This window comes from Anabrus simplex, chromosome X (genome assembly GCF_040414725.1).
Source record: "Anabrus simplex isolate iqAnaSimp1 chromosome X, ASM4041472v1, whole genome shotgun sequence".
Lineage (NCBI taxonomy): Eukaryota > Metazoa > Arthropoda > Insecta > Orthoptera > Tettigoniidae > Anabrus > Anabrus simplex.
Genome location: NC_090279.1, coordinates 183,208,748 through 183,225,751, shown reverse-complemented (window position 1 = coordinate 183,225,751; position 17,004 = coordinate 183,208,748). Strand labels below are relative to the sequence as shown.

General features: G+C 40.4%; 1 protein-coding gene across 2 annotated transcripts in view; it reads right to left on the bottom strand.

Moving 5' to 3' along the window:
* Positions 1-6,997: 6,997 nt before the first annotated feature.
* LOC136885929 (farnesol dehydrogenase) overlaps positions 6,998-17,004 on the bottom strand; it is a 71,779-nt gene continuing 61,772 nt past the window's right edge. For both annotated transcript variants that reach the window (XM_067158628.2, XM_068230649.1), the window contains 4 exons: positions 14,288-14,417; positions 11,570-11,696; positions 11,075-11,218; positions 6,998-7,309 (listed from right to left, as the gene is read on the bottom strand). In XM_067158628.2, the coding sequence (XP_067014729.1) occupies positions 7,268-7,309; positions 11,075-11,218; positions 11,570-11,696; positions 14,288-14,417 (443 nt within the window). In that variant the 3' untranslated portion in view covers positions 6,998-7,267. The remainder of the gene's footprint in view (positions 7,310-11,074; positions 11,219-11,569; positions 11,697-14,287; positions 14,418-17,004) is intronic.

Sequence of the window (17,004 nt, the reverse complement as noted above, 5' to 3'; positions counted from 1 at the left end):
CGTAAAACAAATAGCAAATATATATATAGCTTTATGCCGGTTCCTTCATTTTTCACCATCATTGTCCATCTCCAGTTGCCCAGGTGTGGTATATGAGTCCCCTCCATCTTTGTCCATGAACCCCAGTTCTCTCGTAATCTTCTCCCAATTTTGTCCTCTCACCTCGACATCTTTCTTCACCAGATTAGTCTATTTTACTCTGGGTCTGTCCACTAGTCTTCTTCCTTTTACTTCTCATTCATATCCTCTTTCTGCAGTCCTGCTTGCACTTATCCTTCTTTGCATCACTTGACTAACACAATTGTCATTTAGTGATTCAATCTGACTTCAAAAATTCAGTCATTTTAACAAATTTTATTGTTCATTTCAGTACAGGATTATATTTTGTGAAATACCACATCATGGGTTAGATTGATAATATTCATCTACAGCCCTCTTTCACAAATCCTGCAATTTTAAGGCTAAATAGAACAGAAGCTTTTCCATATTAGAATTACATCATGAATTGTTCATATAAAATGTTCCAAAATAGTATTCTGTATAACAGTATAAAACATGAAATAGCATAATTCAGACTCTGAATTGGCTTTTAGTCACTTTATGCAAAACTTTAAACTGAGGAGTGGACGTAGGATTAAAATTCATTTTCTGCGAAACCATGTTGAGAACAAAAGTCTGACCAGTAAACTGTAAAAACGTTTACACCCATACCAGGTGTATGCATAAGTTTTTCCAGTTTTTGTGGTAAAGAAAACCAGTAGTTTTCGAGGGAAATTCATTTTTTGATTATTCAAAATATTGGCCATTGGCTTCTACACACTTTGCCCATGTTTCAGGTAAGTTAAAAATACCATGCCAGAAAAACTTCTTGTCTTTTGCGGCAAACCACTCGTCGAGCCATTTTCCAACTTCCTCGAAATTGCTGAAGTACTGTTCTGTGAGCGCATGCCCCATTGATGCGAAGAGGTAATAGATGGCGCCAGGTCAGGGAAATACGGCGGGTGCGGAAGGATGTCCCATCCAAGCGATTTCAAGATGTCTTTCACTGGTTTTGCTGTGTGAGACGGCGCATTGTCGTGTAACAAAATCACTTTGCCATGTCTTCTGGCCCATTCTGATAGTCTTTCAATCAATGCATGATTTAAATGAATCATTCGTTGGTGATAGCATTGTGCATTAATGGTTTCGCCGGGCTTCAAGAGTTCATTATATACAATACCGCTGTAGTCCTACCAGACACAAAGCATGGTCGCCTTGCCGAAGCGATCTGGCCTTGGTGTTGAAGGACCGGCTTCGCCACTTGACAGCCACAATTTTCTACACTTCGGGTTTTCAAAATAAATCCACTTTTTATCACCCGTCACAATTCAGTACAGAAATAATTTTCTTTCGTGGCGTTGAAGCAGCATTTCGCAAGTGACTTAGCGATTTTCCATTTGCCGTTCATTCAAATCGTGTGGGACCGAGTTCATTGATTTTCCCCATTGCTGGTAAACGTTTGCTGATTGTTTCTTGTGGCACATTTAATGCTTGAGCCAATTGCTGTTGAGTTTGAGTTGGGTCATCATCCAGTAATGCCTGCAATTGCTTAACTTCACACTTTTATGGTCTACCAGAGCACACACTGTCTTTCACATTGAAATCACCAAATTTAATTTGTTGAAACCATGTCTGGCATGTTCTAATTGATGCAGTGTGTTCACTATATGTTTCCGCCAGTAAACGATGACTTTCCACACATACCTTTTTCTTTCGATTAAATGAGAAAAACAATGTGTGCTGCAAATGTTCTTTTTCAGGCACAAACGTCGACATGATCACTGAACGATACAACACAGACTAGTGTTTGGTGGATTCTACTTGTATGTGTTGGTAGGTTTTTGCCAGACGAACAAACTGACGTATGTGTCAAATTCATACACTGCGTACTGCTTGCTGGCGCCATCTCTTAGTGAAACTGGAAAACATTTATGCATACACCTGGTAGCTACCAGATTGGAGCAAAGAGCTTTAAAAGGAGGGTAATTTTGGCATTGGTTAAGTGATGCATAACACCAGTGGGGTAAAAACGATTTTTCCTTGGGGGGGGGGTGTGAATAATAATAATAATAAATAATAATAATAATTACACATTTTAAATGCAAATAGGTCCATTTTAAATAGATTTTATGGGGGGGAGGGGGGATTGAAAAATGAAAATCCACAACTTGTTTCCAATTTTAACCAGGTCAGGAACGGAACGAATGAAGTCCCCATCTAGAGGGATATGCAGCAGATTCATGACCTTCTAGCCAGGTTAAGTGGTGCTGGCACCAGAATCCCTTTCACATGGCTTCCAAGCCACGTTGGGATTGCGGGGAATGAACTTGCGGATAAAGCTGCAAAAGAAGCGATACTTTCACCTCCAAAACCTATTAATGTACCTGCAAAAGATATTTGTTCTCAGCTACGACAAACCATCTTGGTGTCCTGGGAAACCGAGTGGCTAGCTATTCGAACTGTCAACAAGCTGAGAGCAATTATTGAGACAACCACTGTGTGGCCATTCTCCGGCCTTCACAGAGAGGCCATAGTATTGTGTAGGTTGAAGATAGGTCATGGTTGAACGTTCTCCAAGTCTTCCAGTCCAACTCTATGCCTGCAGATTCAACCTCTTGAAGCAGATACCATGTCAGAGGGTCTATGCTTATTTTTCAGACAAGAAACTACTATTGTATTTCAATGTTTATAGTAGTGATGGGCAATGCTCTCGCCTGACTCAAGACAGATGTCGCACATCTCGAAACTCTCGCAAGAATCTTGAGACCGATTCCCCTGTGCTCCGATCTGTGCAACATCACAGTAACTACGAGCATAAGCTTGATAGTATATCATCAGCGGTTATTGCGTGAAACAAAGTTCTCATGTGTGTGCCGATAAATTTAGTCCAAAGCTTGGGAAAGTACTGCCTGTTGAACTATGAGCTGCTTAATAACATTAACGAAAGTAAAAATAAAATGTCTGTATCTGAAACTGTTCACAAGTTATTTCAGGTGGACATCTTAGCTGAATAACCCGTATAATTTGTTAATAACTGTAGGTAAGATGTACAGCTACCTGGATACCTTGCAACTGTTGTCAACTGAGTAGTTTCTTGTGATGCAGACTGGGCCGGAAGTATTCTCTGTGATGATTCCCCTTCAGTGATGTGTTTTTTAGTGCCGGATCATCGCAAAAGTATTTCTGCCGATGTATTTTACTCCTGCCGGCCACGTGGTGTTAAGGGTAGCGTGCCTGCCTCTTACCCGGAGGTCCTGGGTTTGATTACCGGCCAGGTCAGGGATTTTTACCTGGACCTGAGGGCTGCTTCGATGTCCACTCAGCCTACGCGATTAGAATTGAGGAGCTATCTGATGGTGAGATAGCGGCCCCAGTCTAGAAAGCCAAGAATAACAGCTGAGAGGATTCATTGTGCTGACCACACGACACCTCGTAATCTGCAGGCCTTTGGGCTGAGCAGTGGTCGCTTGGTGGGCCAAGGCCCTTCACGGGCTGTAGTGCCATTGGGTTTGGGGTATTTTACTCGTTTTGAACAAACACAGCGGACTGTGCTATGTGGCATCTCCTCAAAATAACCCCACGTTCAAGACTTAAGTTGCATTTCGGAAATAGTCAAAGTTGTCTTGTAAAATGACAATTACATATTGCACCATCACATCGAAGTACCTAATTATGACCAACGCTAACATTGCAAGGAATTATTTCCTTCGTCACCATAATGTCTAAACACAAACACTGGTCAAATGGATATTCAATGTGGGGTCGGATAAATTATGACCGGTAACTATGTACATCTACAGTAGCTGTCAGTTTCTGTACTTAGCCTACTCATTCGTGTACTTGTCACTGCACACAATACCAGAACGTGTATCCTTTATGTTATACTGTGTCAAAATAGACCTCTGTAGAAACAAAAGAAATGAATGGTCTAGTCGTTTGTGTAGACATATTTACAGAATGGAGAAGGTCTGTGGTTGGCTATATGCATACTCTGCACAAACATTCAGCTCCGTCTAGTAGTGATTAGGCGACTCTCGGTTGACTCGAGACCCTTGTGAGAATCTCTAGACCGATTCATTTGTGCGATGACCCATTAACTATGAGTGTAAGCTTCATAGTATACCATCAGCGTTTTTATATGGAAATTTAGTGATGGGCAAAGCTCTTGCTCGAGACTGACGTCACAGATTGAGAGAATCTCAAGACTGATCCTCCTGTAGTGCAAGCTGTGCGACGTACTAGTAAACATGACTGTAAACTTGATAGTATATCATTGGCAGTTATTGCGTGAAATAACTTTCTCATGTGAAAACTTGTGACCCAATACATTTTTTCAAAAGCCTGGAAAAGTACTGCATGTTCAACTATGAACTAGTGATGGGCAACGCTCTCGCTCGAGACTGACGTCGCAGATCTCGAGACTCTCGCGAGAATCTTGAGACCGATCCTCCTGTAGCGCAAGCTGTGGGACGTACCAGTAACTAGACTGTAAACTTGATAATATATCATTGGCAGTTATTGCGTGAAATATCGCTCTTATGAAAAGCCTGGAAAAGTACTGCTTGTTCAAATATGAACCCCTTAATACCATTAACTAAAGCGGAAACAGAATGTCGGTATCTTAAACTGTTCACGACTTATTTGGGGTGGACATCTTAGATGAATAACAATGCATAATTTGTGAATAACTGTACATAGGATGTACACCTACTTGGATATTAGAGGCGTGCATTATTCGAACTTGAGACAAGGAAGATGTGCTTTGCTACTTATGCAACCCCATGACACGAGTGGAATGTGTAATCTAAAATGCCCGACTTTGCTCCAATTCTTTCAGCAGGGGTGATGGGCAACGCTCTCGAGACAGATTCTCGTGTGCTGCGAGCTGTGCGACATCCCAGTAACTACGAGTGTAAGCTTGATAGTTATCAGCAGTTCTCATATGGAAACGTGTGTGACAAATTTTGTCAAAAATCCTAGGAAAGCACTGCATGTTGAACTATGAGCTCCTTAATACCATTAACAAAAGTGAAAACAGAATGCCAGTATTTTAAACTGTTCACGAGTTATGTCAGGTAGACTTCTTAGCTGAATAACCAGTATAATTTGTTAATAACCGTTATTAGGATGTAAACCTACCTGGATGCCTCACAATCGTTGCCGGCAGGGTAGTTTGTGATTCAGACCAGGCCGGAGGTGTTCTGTGATGATTCCTCTTCATTGATATTATGCGTTTGTAAGTGCCGGATCATTCCAGAAGTATTTCTGCCGATGTATTTTACTTCTTTTGAATAAGCAACACAGTGGGCTGTGCTATGTGACATCTCTTAAAAATAACCGACATCCACGACTTACGTTGTGTTTTGGACATAGTCTTCAAGTTGTCGCGTAAAATTAGAGACAATTTCACATTGCACCACCACATATCGAAGTACCTACCTAATTATGATGCGAATACTCTACAACATTGTAAGGAATTATTTCCTTTGTCACCAAAATATTGGTAAACACAAGCAGTGGTCATATGCTATTGAATGCAGGGTCTGATAACGATTTACACCTGCCTGTCGGAAGAACTGAAGCAATTTAGATTGCGCATTCAACCCATGCGTAATGGTTGCATATGCAGCAAGGCGCATCATGTCTCGCCTCAAGTTTGAATAATGCACGCCTCTAGTATCCAGATACGTGTACCTACAGTAGCCGTCAGGTTCTGTACTTAAACCACTCATTCATGTACCTACCAGTGCATACAATGCCTGAATGCGTGTCCTTTATAATTGTGTAATACTGCGTCAAAATAGACCTCTAGAAATGAACGCCCTAGTCGCTTGTTGACACGTATTCACAAAATTGAGAATGCCCGTGGTTGGCTATTCGCATACTCGGCATAATCAACATTCAGCTCCGACTACCTATAGGCCTATGACACGCTGCTCACCGCACAATGTAGGGACAACGCTCGAAATTTCTCGTGAGAAATAATGCCTGCGCTAGTCTCAAGAAATCTCGAGACCTCGTCTCAGACTGCCCATCACTACCGAGGACATTCAGCATTGTGTGGTGAGCAGCGTGTCATAGGCCTACAGGTAGATTGAGCTTAATGTTGTTTGTACCGAATATGCGAATAGCCAACAATGGGCCTTCTCCACTCCGTAAATATGCGTCAACAAGCAAGTAGGGCGTTCATTTCTACTGAGGTCTATTTTGACGCAGTATAACAATTTAAAGGATACGGATTCTGGCATTGTACAGTATGCGGCCGTAAGTACACGGATGAGTAGGCTAATTACAGAAACCGACTGCTACTGTTGACACCTAGCTGGATACTAGAAGTGTGCATTATTCAAACTCGAGACGGGGCAAAATGCGCCTTGCTGCATATGCAACTAACATTACACGTGAGTGGAACGTGTAATCTAAAATGCCCGAGTTTGCTACAATTCTTTCAACAGGTGTACATCGTTATCAGACCCCACATTCAATACCATGTGACCACTGCTTGAGTTTACCAATATTTTAGTAATGAAGGAAAGAATTCCCTACAATGTTATAGAGTATTAGGGTCATAACTCGGTACTTCAGTATATGCTATGCAATGTGTTTAAGGAATGAGGAAAGCCTGTGGTTGGCTCTTTGCATACTCAGCACAAACAACGTTCAGCTCAGTCTACCGGTAGGCCTACAACACTCTGCTTGCCATAAAATGCGGTGAAATTTCTCGCAAGAAACAGTGCCTGCACTAGTCTCAAGAAATCTTGAGACCCTGTCTCAGACTGCCAATCACGAGCTGTAATTTTTGAGTTCGTCTCCATCCTGCAATATCCTCTGGTACCAGGATTGCCGGAAAGCTTGTGGTTCTAGAATTGGTCTCCTCAGCCATCTAAGAAACCATAACTGGAAGGCAATCATACTTTCTGATAATGATGATTATAGGTAAAAGAAAAACCAGATCCAATTAGACTTGATAAGCAAATATTTATTGTAAATTTTCAATACAAAATGAAACATTTCTTTTATTTTTAAATACATATAATTTCAAGAATATGTGTCCAATTTGCACACCTCCAATGAAAATTCTCTATCAGACTCTCCAATATGTAGAATTAGCAGTGCTTTCCATTAAAAGTTCCTGCTACTTAGAAATTACATTAATGTCCCTACAAGTTCTGTAGAGGTTATTTGGCATTACATATACTGTAGTTTTGAAGAATTGCTCATTCAATTTTCAAAATTGTTCTCCAACGGGCTTGATTATAATCTCATGAATCTGAAATCATAGGAAACAAAATGAAGAAAACTAATAAATTTTATAAAAAATAAATTTCATTAACAAAATTAAATGTAGAAAGATAGGAACAAGAATACGAATGTATTATACACCAGTGTCCAAAATTACAGTAACAAACATACACGTCCCCACTGTGTCCATTTCACCTTACAATAGTACCAAATTATTTTCAAATATAAACAACTGCCTGCACAATGTCAACACACAACCATATAATTATACTCTAAATGCCAGATGAAGTTCTCATCACCTGGCAATCCCACCAATAATTGCTGTTCATGCCCCTACCACAGGGTTGACTGGTTGTATCAGTCAAGCATCATCTGGCACTGTGTTAATTTCCTAAGTAGCAAAATTCCTCTACCCTTTCTGTATCCATTCCATCTGGAGTCAAGCTAGAATTGTTACGATGGTTTACATGCATTTTCTTAGCCTTTTTGTTATTTATCTTTAAGCCTACTTCTTTAGATTCTATTTTTAAGTCGTTCAGTTTGACTTCCATATCCCAAAAAACATTCTGCAAGACAACAGATCATCCACATCATCCAGTTCTTCCAAACAATTATTTCATCCCCACTGTACGCCACTATTCGTTGGCTCTCTCAACATACAATCCAGTGTCAATACATTTCTAGGTATGGTGAATTTGCTGATCATGCTGATTCTGCCTTGCCCATTCATAAGGGCAGATATGGCAGCCATATTTTAGACTTTCCTTTAAGCCTTAATGGTACACATTTGTCACAAGACTGATTGGCATCCAGCCGACAATGATGTGGTGCTTGATATCTTTCATTATGGCAGAGGAGGTAATAACAGAGCCAAGATACAATAGCAAGTTTCTAACAGCATTTGAATTTTGAATATTTTAACAGTTTTTGTAGCTCATTGTATTAAAAATTAAATATGCTAACTGGATTAAGGCCACATATATATTTAACAAAGTCAAGTTTTACGCCAAACTGCATTCGCCTTTGTCAGGGCATTTGAGGGTCTGCCGACAGTGAGCCAAGATATTCTTCGAAGGAACATGGAAGTCACTACCATACTATCCACGGCCCTCCCAAACTGGACTCTGGGATAGTCGCGCTGTGCTGTGGTGGTTGGGAGGAAAGTTACTGATTCACCACTTTCTGTCGACAGTTTCTTTGAACGAGTTTTCACCGCAGATCGGAAGCTCAAATCCCCCGTTTCGACCAGCCAAAGAAAAACCACATCTTGAAGCACCAGGCGTGTATGAAGTTCCATGTGGTTGTGGTTGCTCATAAAACACCAGGGTGAAAGAACACCTCAGGTCAGTCAAGAATATCACTCTCATCCTCCACAGAAAATGCTATAAGCCAGTCTGCCATAGCAGAACATTTCTACAGTACAGACCATGACAGCCTCTTTGACCAGGCAAAGGTCATCGCGCATCGAGTCTATGCTTGACTCGAAAGAGAAGCCATAGAGAGAGCTGCGCCCAAATAACCAACAGGGGAGACCGCTTCAAGTTATCAAATTAATGGAGACCTGCACTCCAGAAACACATGCATAACACCACCATGGCACAGCACAACGCAACGCACTCAAAAACTGTCTACAGAGGGCGGAGCGCGACGATCCCAGAGTCCAGTTAGTGGGGGCCGTGGATTGTGTGGTCGTGACTTCTGCGTTCCTTCGAAAAATTACTTTGCTCAATGTCTGAGGCAGACCTTCACATGCCCTGATGAAGGCCAATGTAATTTGGCAGAAAACTCTGTTTTGGTAAACATGTATAAGTGGCTTTAATCCAGTTACCCCCCCCATGGCACTACAGCCCTTGAAGGGCCTTGGCCTACCAAGTGACCGCTGCTCAACCCGAAGGCCTGCAGATTACGAGGTGTCGTGTGGCCAGCACGACGAATCCTCTAGGCCGTTATTCTTGGCTTTCGAGACCGGGGCCGCTATCTCACCGTCAGATAACTCCTCAATTCTAATCACGTAGGCTGAGTGGACCTCGAACCAGCCCTCAGGTCCAGGTAAAAATCCCTGACCTGGCCGGGAATCGAACCCGGGACCTCCGGGTAAGAGGCAGGTACGCTACCCCTACACCATGGGGCCGGCCTTTAATCCAGTTAGCATATTTATTTCTTTATTTTAATACTGGAATTAAGTTTGGTCCATTCTGTGTGTGTTTTAGAATCAGGGAAAGATTGCAAAGAGCCATGAAGTAATTAATGATTGAGAGAGTCAACAGTAGGAACTGCTAATACTTATCTTCTGATGCATTAATTTTGAATTTTTATACAGATTCAGATTTTTATTATGAGTTTGGTTTTGTAACAATATTCTGAGATTAGAATTAGATGTTTATATTACATAGGTGATATAATTAATATTTTTCTAAAATCAGTTAATCAAGAACAGTTTGACATTTATTATAAGTGTTTATAATTATCTTAACGTGTTGAGCATAAATGAAGAATTGTGATTTTATGATGTAATAAGGCCAAAGAGTATATTGGCGATTATTATGTTGCTTAAGAAGGGAACCTTCTAACTTCTCGAAACATGTACGGCCATTAGTAACATAATAGACTGTCAATAGTATTGACAAGCTGGAACCACATATTTAAAAGGTGTTTAAATAAATGAATATGTAATTAATAAATTAGTGGTTCACTGCCTAAGAAGACAAATGCAGACCGAGCACCTTGACTTTCCCAAGTTCGCGCTTCATCGACCAGAATGGTATTATTCACATATAACTGTCTATGGCAGATCTAGCAACAGTTGCTATGTCAAGGAGTTAATAACAATGTTGAACAGAATTTGACTATGTGGCAATCCCTGATCCACATGGACTTCAACAGGAAAATTTTCAGACATACTCTAACCAGGTGCCTTTGCTGGCAGGACCTAGTGTTTACAGTGCACTATGTCTTCTGGTATGGGCTAGAGCAATTTTGTTACTTTCATTGATCTGTCTCAGCTTTATCCTTAGCTTTGACAAAATGAAAGTGACTGAGGTATGAGTAATGCTAGTAATGCCATTCCTTCTGCAGCTAGTCCCTGCTATGAATGGTGTGAAAATATTGCTCATAGGGCCAGTTGGTGCATGCATTTCAGTGGGCTTGGCAGACTGATGCGTAATAGCAACTTCTGGCTCGGTGAGAAAAGCAACGGGAAACTACCTCACTCCTCATTTCCCTAGTACGCCTCTTCAGTGATGCCTAGGCCATCTACGACAGCTGATGGCGGAACTGTTGAGGATCCAACCAGCCTTCGGGCTGAGGACTAAACATACACACTCTAACCAGCTTCCACTTCGGTAGAGGAACAAATATACCTATGTACATGCACATGTCCTGAATCGTCCTAGCTTACTCCAGGGAAGTTTTGCATTTAGAGCACCATCCTGATCCCCAGGAATGCCTTGGAATTTCTCTTCCTTTATAGTGCATCCTTACTCTTGCTATATTAACTCTGTGTTTGTGACAAGATGATACAGAGAAGTGGAAACATCAAATTATGATTGTGACAGATTTAAGAATTCACATCCTGTGATTTGGCAATACCAAGATGAAAAAAAGGCTAGGAATGGTGAGATAGTGGCTGTGGCCACCAGCATTTGTCCAGTGTGAAAATTAGGAACAATCTAAAACCACTTTCAGGGCTGCCAGCAGCAGGATTCAAACCCAGAATGCTGGCTCTCAGATATGCGACCCTAACTGCATGGCCATATCGCTTCGTTATTTAGGAAGTTAAAACATTAGTAATTACCTGCACATGTGGTGGTGTTCCAATAGCATAAAGTACAGCATCAGCAACGTCTTCAGAGTTCAATCCAGGCAACTTTGAAAATTCATCCTTGAACTTTGGGAGATTCTTGAAAAATTCAGTCTTCACAACACCTGGGCTCACGCACTGAAATAACAAATAGAAACTAATGTGTCATACAATGTAAATACATTTCAAGACAGACCAAATGTAGGAAATATCCAAGTTTTATTTCATGAGAGCTATTTATCACATGTAACATGAATGTGAATACGAGAATTAATGCAGCCTGGATGAAGTAATGGACAACGGGAATCATCACTAATGCTAAAAAATGATAGGCAAGGAAGACTTTGGAAGAGTGGGAAGGTAAAAGCATCCACTAATGTTTTTTTGCAAAGTGCAAAATAACAAAGTAATTGATTGAAATGATGTGGAATATGAATTTCTTTCTTTGTGCAGTAAACCAATTTACTACAGAATGAACATGACATTTACCGTGACCTTCATGTTACTCTTGTGTTCCACGAAGTCCTTCCTCAGTCCTTCTGTGAGAGCCATCACAGCGTGCTTGGTAGCACAATACATGGCACTATCATGTCTTGCTACCCTGTGTCCAGCAATACTGTAATAAAACCATACATCAAGATTAATAGACATTCCAATATTTCACACTAGCAAAATACCCGTGCTTTGCTAAGGTTTTACAGTGAAAGTCATCTTTCAATGTTTTAAATGTTGTAGAATCCACCGTCGAGTAAGTCTGTAAAATACACTTTAGGTTGGTACATAAAAAGTTTTTGGAGCAATTATTAATTTGGATATAACTTTAATTTGAACCACATAGAATTGGAAAGTTTAAACACCCCATCTTTTTTAACATCTAGGACTTAGAAGTGATCAACGTGTGAAATGTTCACTTCATATGTCTAACAGTAAGACATATAGGAGTAACCATCGTTAGAAATTTCAACTGCATATGTCAAATAGTTACAGAAATATGAAATGCTTCACCCTCCTGGTCAAAACCTATTTAAGAACAATTCTTATTTAAAATCTAAGTTGTACAGGAGCAACCATCATGTGAAATTTCAACCTTGTATGTTTAATGATTTGAAAGAAGGTAGTATTTTTGTCGTCAGGCCTCACCCTGTAAATGAACCCCGTTAGCGGAGTATTTTTTGAGACTATTTCATTTTTCTTTTTTTAATCTCATAGAGGTGAATTTTCAAACATCTTATGTCAAATGGTTTCAGAGAAATTTGTACTGTATTTGTTTCCATATTAAACCCCATTTAACCCCTTAGGGACTAATTTTTTTATAAAATAGTCTTATTCGGCAAACAATTTTGGAGGAATTAATATTTTTGTTTTCAAGGTTTTACCCCGATTTCATCCCCTTAGGGGTGGACATTTTTCAAACCTTTCCTTAATGAACACCTGTACTGCAATATGAATGTATCCCAAAAATGTCATTTCTTTATGCGACACAAAAGTCCTTATCTCAACTTAGATTGACGAACAGTCAGGACATTGTCATTGATAGGTATAGATAATAAATGTTATGGGTCCTCTGGAAAAGCCTAGTGCAGGTATTTATATTTGACGCCGATGAGCGACCTGCACGTCTGGGTGTGGGGAAAACAGCACACGCCCAGTCCCCGTGCGCAAATAATTGACCATTGAAGATTAAAATTCCAGACTCAGTCTGTAATCTAACATGTGGCTCCTTGGACCATAGGCCAGCATGTCAACCATTTATTCAAGAAGAAGAAGAAGAAGAAGAAGAAGAAGAAGAAGAAGAAGGCCGTCATACCCAGGGAGCGGTGCCCCTGCATGTGCAAGTCCCAGAGCACACTGACCCGGTGTGTAGCATCTGGTAATGGTCCTAGCTCAGGGTTATGAGTGAAGACCTCAAATGAATCTACGGCAGAGGAGTTGGACTTTGGTACATGGAGATGGCAGAAGAAGCAGCCCTGGACTCTGGGATAATTTTCAAATGTACTTTTTTTTAACTTCAGTCACTTTTGATCTGCATTTAGGGCAGTCGCTCAGGTGGCAGATTCCTAATCTGTTGTTTTCTTAAATGATTTCAAAGAAATTGGAAATTTACTGAACATCTCCCTTAGTAAGTTATTCCTATCTTTAACTCCCCTTCCTATAAACAAATATCTGCCCAATTTGTCCTGTTGAATTCCAACCTTACTTTGATATTGTGATCTTTCTACTTTTAAAGACACCACTCAAACTTATTCATCTACTAATGTCATTCCACGCCATCTCTCCATCGACACCTCGGAACATACCACTTACAAACCATTATTCTAGTCATTGTTCCGTATTGAAAATGGCTTTACCACTAAGTTTACACAAGGAGTATTTTATTACACCACCTATTCAATACAATCCACTGTTTTGTGGTTAAATGAACATAGAAACTACCAAATTTTAAGGTACATGTTTCACCCCTCTTTTACTGGGCATCAGTCTTATTCAATCCTAAACAAATACTGGTCTGAGGACCTTATCCAATTTACATAAACTATACTGTTGAACTCTTAATAGTTATGACATTGTGTTTCATTATATTACAGTACAAAGATACTTGAAAAAACATACACACATTAAAATCACTTTAAAAATTATTAACTTAAAATGTTTGTCTAAAAGAATTTTGTGTCACATTATTTCTTAAAAGTAATTCATGTCTGAATTTGAAATGGACCCTCTTCATGAAATGCTTCAACAATAAGCAACTCTTGGGGACCAGAGTATCGAACCCAAGGCATCAATGGATAGGATTAGTATGACAAAACGTGCATGTTGAGGTTAGATCTGTTTTCAAAAAACAAAGGTTAAAAATGCGTAGTCAAATTGAAGACGATATGGATTAAGTTATCATATGTTGGGTAAAAATCATAATAACGAGTGTTAGTAGACATTGGGGGGTTGGTCAGAATCGCTGCTAACACTATTCATAAGAGTGAAGAAAAATGTTGATAGACTCAGGAAACTACTTTTCCCATGAAGAAAGCAGTTCCTTTCTAAAGAAAAAGAGGCAACTGCATCCATCATGTTCCCTCTGCACTAAGGCCTTGTTCCCTTCATTATCCTGTTATGCATTATATATTGTATTTTGTAATTTGTACCTTTGGTCCTGTATACAAAACAATTCCGATCATTAGATTTATAACATCTATTATATGATAATTTTACCTGCTGATATGAACGATATGACCATCATCCACTCCTCTGGACCTCATATTCTGGACGGCTTCACGAGTACAGATCGACAGTCCAAGAACGTTAACATCCAGCATGACCTTCCAATCTTCTGTTGGGGCACCTGCATTTGAATAGAGAGAGAGAGAATGATTTTATCATCATGGACAAGTCTGTGTGTTTTAAATACAGGCTAGAATAGCATAGAGCTAGGGCTCAGAAGATAGTAACTCTTCCGAGGTATCTGTGGAACAGCAGAGGTGAAAGAAGGTGCGGGGGTGAACGGGTCTCAAACTACGAAATTAAAGTTAAGGTAAAATTTAACAAGGTTATATTTTCTTTTCAAAATGAAGAATAAGAAATAAATTGAACAGGTACACAGCAGCCGAAACAATTCGAAAAAAGTACAATAACGGTGATTACAGGATTTGGGCTCCGAGAGCCAGACACCGAATTCTTGAGCTATAAGCCCAACCTTACGATATACACAAGTCAACAAAGGGGCAGAAGACCCCAATCATGCCCAGGAGCACTTGCTCCCAATTACACAGTAAAGCCTCCTCGAGGCGCGCAGAAAACACAATTTTCAAGAAAGAGCAACGTGCTCTCAAAATTTAAGCCTATCAAAGGCCACACCAAACTCCACGTTCAAGCTGTCCTCCAAGGACCTATACACAGGGGTAAAAATACCCGACCTACTGAGGCCTATTAAGTAAAGAAACAGGTTAATTAACTGGCCTCTAAAATACCAATTTGAGAGGAGGCGATCTTGCACTCCTAATACATTTTGTTTAAAACCTAATCTGGCTCTAGGCCGCTAATGCAAGGGCTAATCCCATACTAAAGAAGTGACTTATAGAAGGAACAATTTACATTACGTTAAGGAAGAAAGGTTGTGAAAATAAGTTCACCTCAATGCAATATGAGTGGGAGCTCGAGAGGGTTAAGCACACTCTATCCCGATTTGTAGTTTAAAAAGATAGAATAGATACCAAGTGTTTTTACATTTTAAGGGAAGTTACATGGTAAAAGGCTTCGGACCTGCCCCGAGAGCTAAACTGCTGAGCTAGCAAAAAAAGAAGTTATTAAACGGCCATTACTTTGTGGATGTACTGCTGCCCGAAGAAAGAGGCGCTTCCCGCCCCCTGCTACGTACTTTACACACTGAAAAATGTTACTGAAGTGGCGCAGAGACCCGAAAATCAGCAGTTTATATACTCTCGCGGAAAGTTCGAGACGTTTCAGGAATGAGAACACCCTCCCACAAGAATTTTATTGGTTAACCAAGAAAACCCCTACACAAGATGAAGAAGAAACACATAATTGGTGGAAAATTAATTCGAGAAATTCGGGATTGGCTAAATTCAAAACAAGGGGAAAGAAAGGGTTAATATTGCCAACTTAAAACATGACTGCAAGAAATTTAACAAAGAACAAACTTATGAATTCAAATTTTCTCCAAAAACATAGTTCTTTCACTTCGCACCAGGGTGCACAATTGTAGTTCTTCCGTAGTGTCCTCTAGAAGAGAATGTTCACACTTCTTACTACAGGCAAAACAAAAATACATCGAAAACGACCCAGTTCAGAAACTTCAAAATTTCCAAGTAGTGACATCATCTGATAAACTTGAAAATTAACACAGTAGATAAAGTTCAGACTTCCTCCAGCAGAGAAGTTTCAACTGGCGCAAGGTTTGAATTAGCGGCGTGGAGGTGTACCGCCCGGTACAGACCTCCCCCCCAAAATTCCCTCCAGGGGTGAGACATGAAATTTGTTTGAAAACAAGGTCCAAGTTATGATGATATTGCAGAAGCATTTATAAAATTTTCTAAATTTGGTTTGGTCCGGTTTCAAAATTCTTTATAGTTATTGCGGATGTAATGTCTTTGTTTGTAGAAGTTGAATTCAGAAGGAAAAACTTTAAATTCTTGAAAGAGAAAAAAAATTTTCCAAGTCCACCAGATATTGCAGTAAAATCCAAAAAGGTAATAATTGTTGATGTGAAACGTCCATGTAACTGACTAAATATATCAGTTGCCGATTACTTTGACGGCCAGGCCAGCCGCCGCTGCTTGAGTCCAGAGGAGGCCGCTCGGACCCCTCAAGTACCCTGAGATACCGCTCGTCCGCACTATGAGGGGAGTAGAGGTGTTTAAGCACGCCGCGCCCGCGGTGAACATATACCGGCTGCGGGCAAGTAGCAGGTTGTGCGCCGCACATCAGCCTTGGCTGGGAGGAGGGCTCCGGCTCGCCGTGCACAAGTCGACATCGCTGGTGTAGAGGGGGCCCTTCCTCTATCCCAGTCGCGGCACGGCGACGCGCGGCTGCGGGGGCACTGATACATTAAAGCTCGATGGCAGAATTTTTGTTGAACCAGAATGATAGTAGGGTACATAAATTGTGGTGAGGTTGAGGAGCCAGCGGCGTGGAGAAATTCTTTTCATATGCAAGCCACTATGTGTTGTGGAGCAGGAGACGGGAGCGTGGTAATGGCCGTGGCAAGGACAGGATGGCAGTTTAACTGTGCGGGGAGGGTTTACAATAAATGCTTAAATATTTAAAAAAATATTATACAAAGGGCAGAAGGCCTTAAAAGTGAAACCCCTCAAAAAAAAAAAACTTCATATTTCTTTCAAAATCATATGAAGCAAGTTAGCACAGAAATTATACCGGTTTCACCTGCAACAGGTGAACCCTAAATATCATCT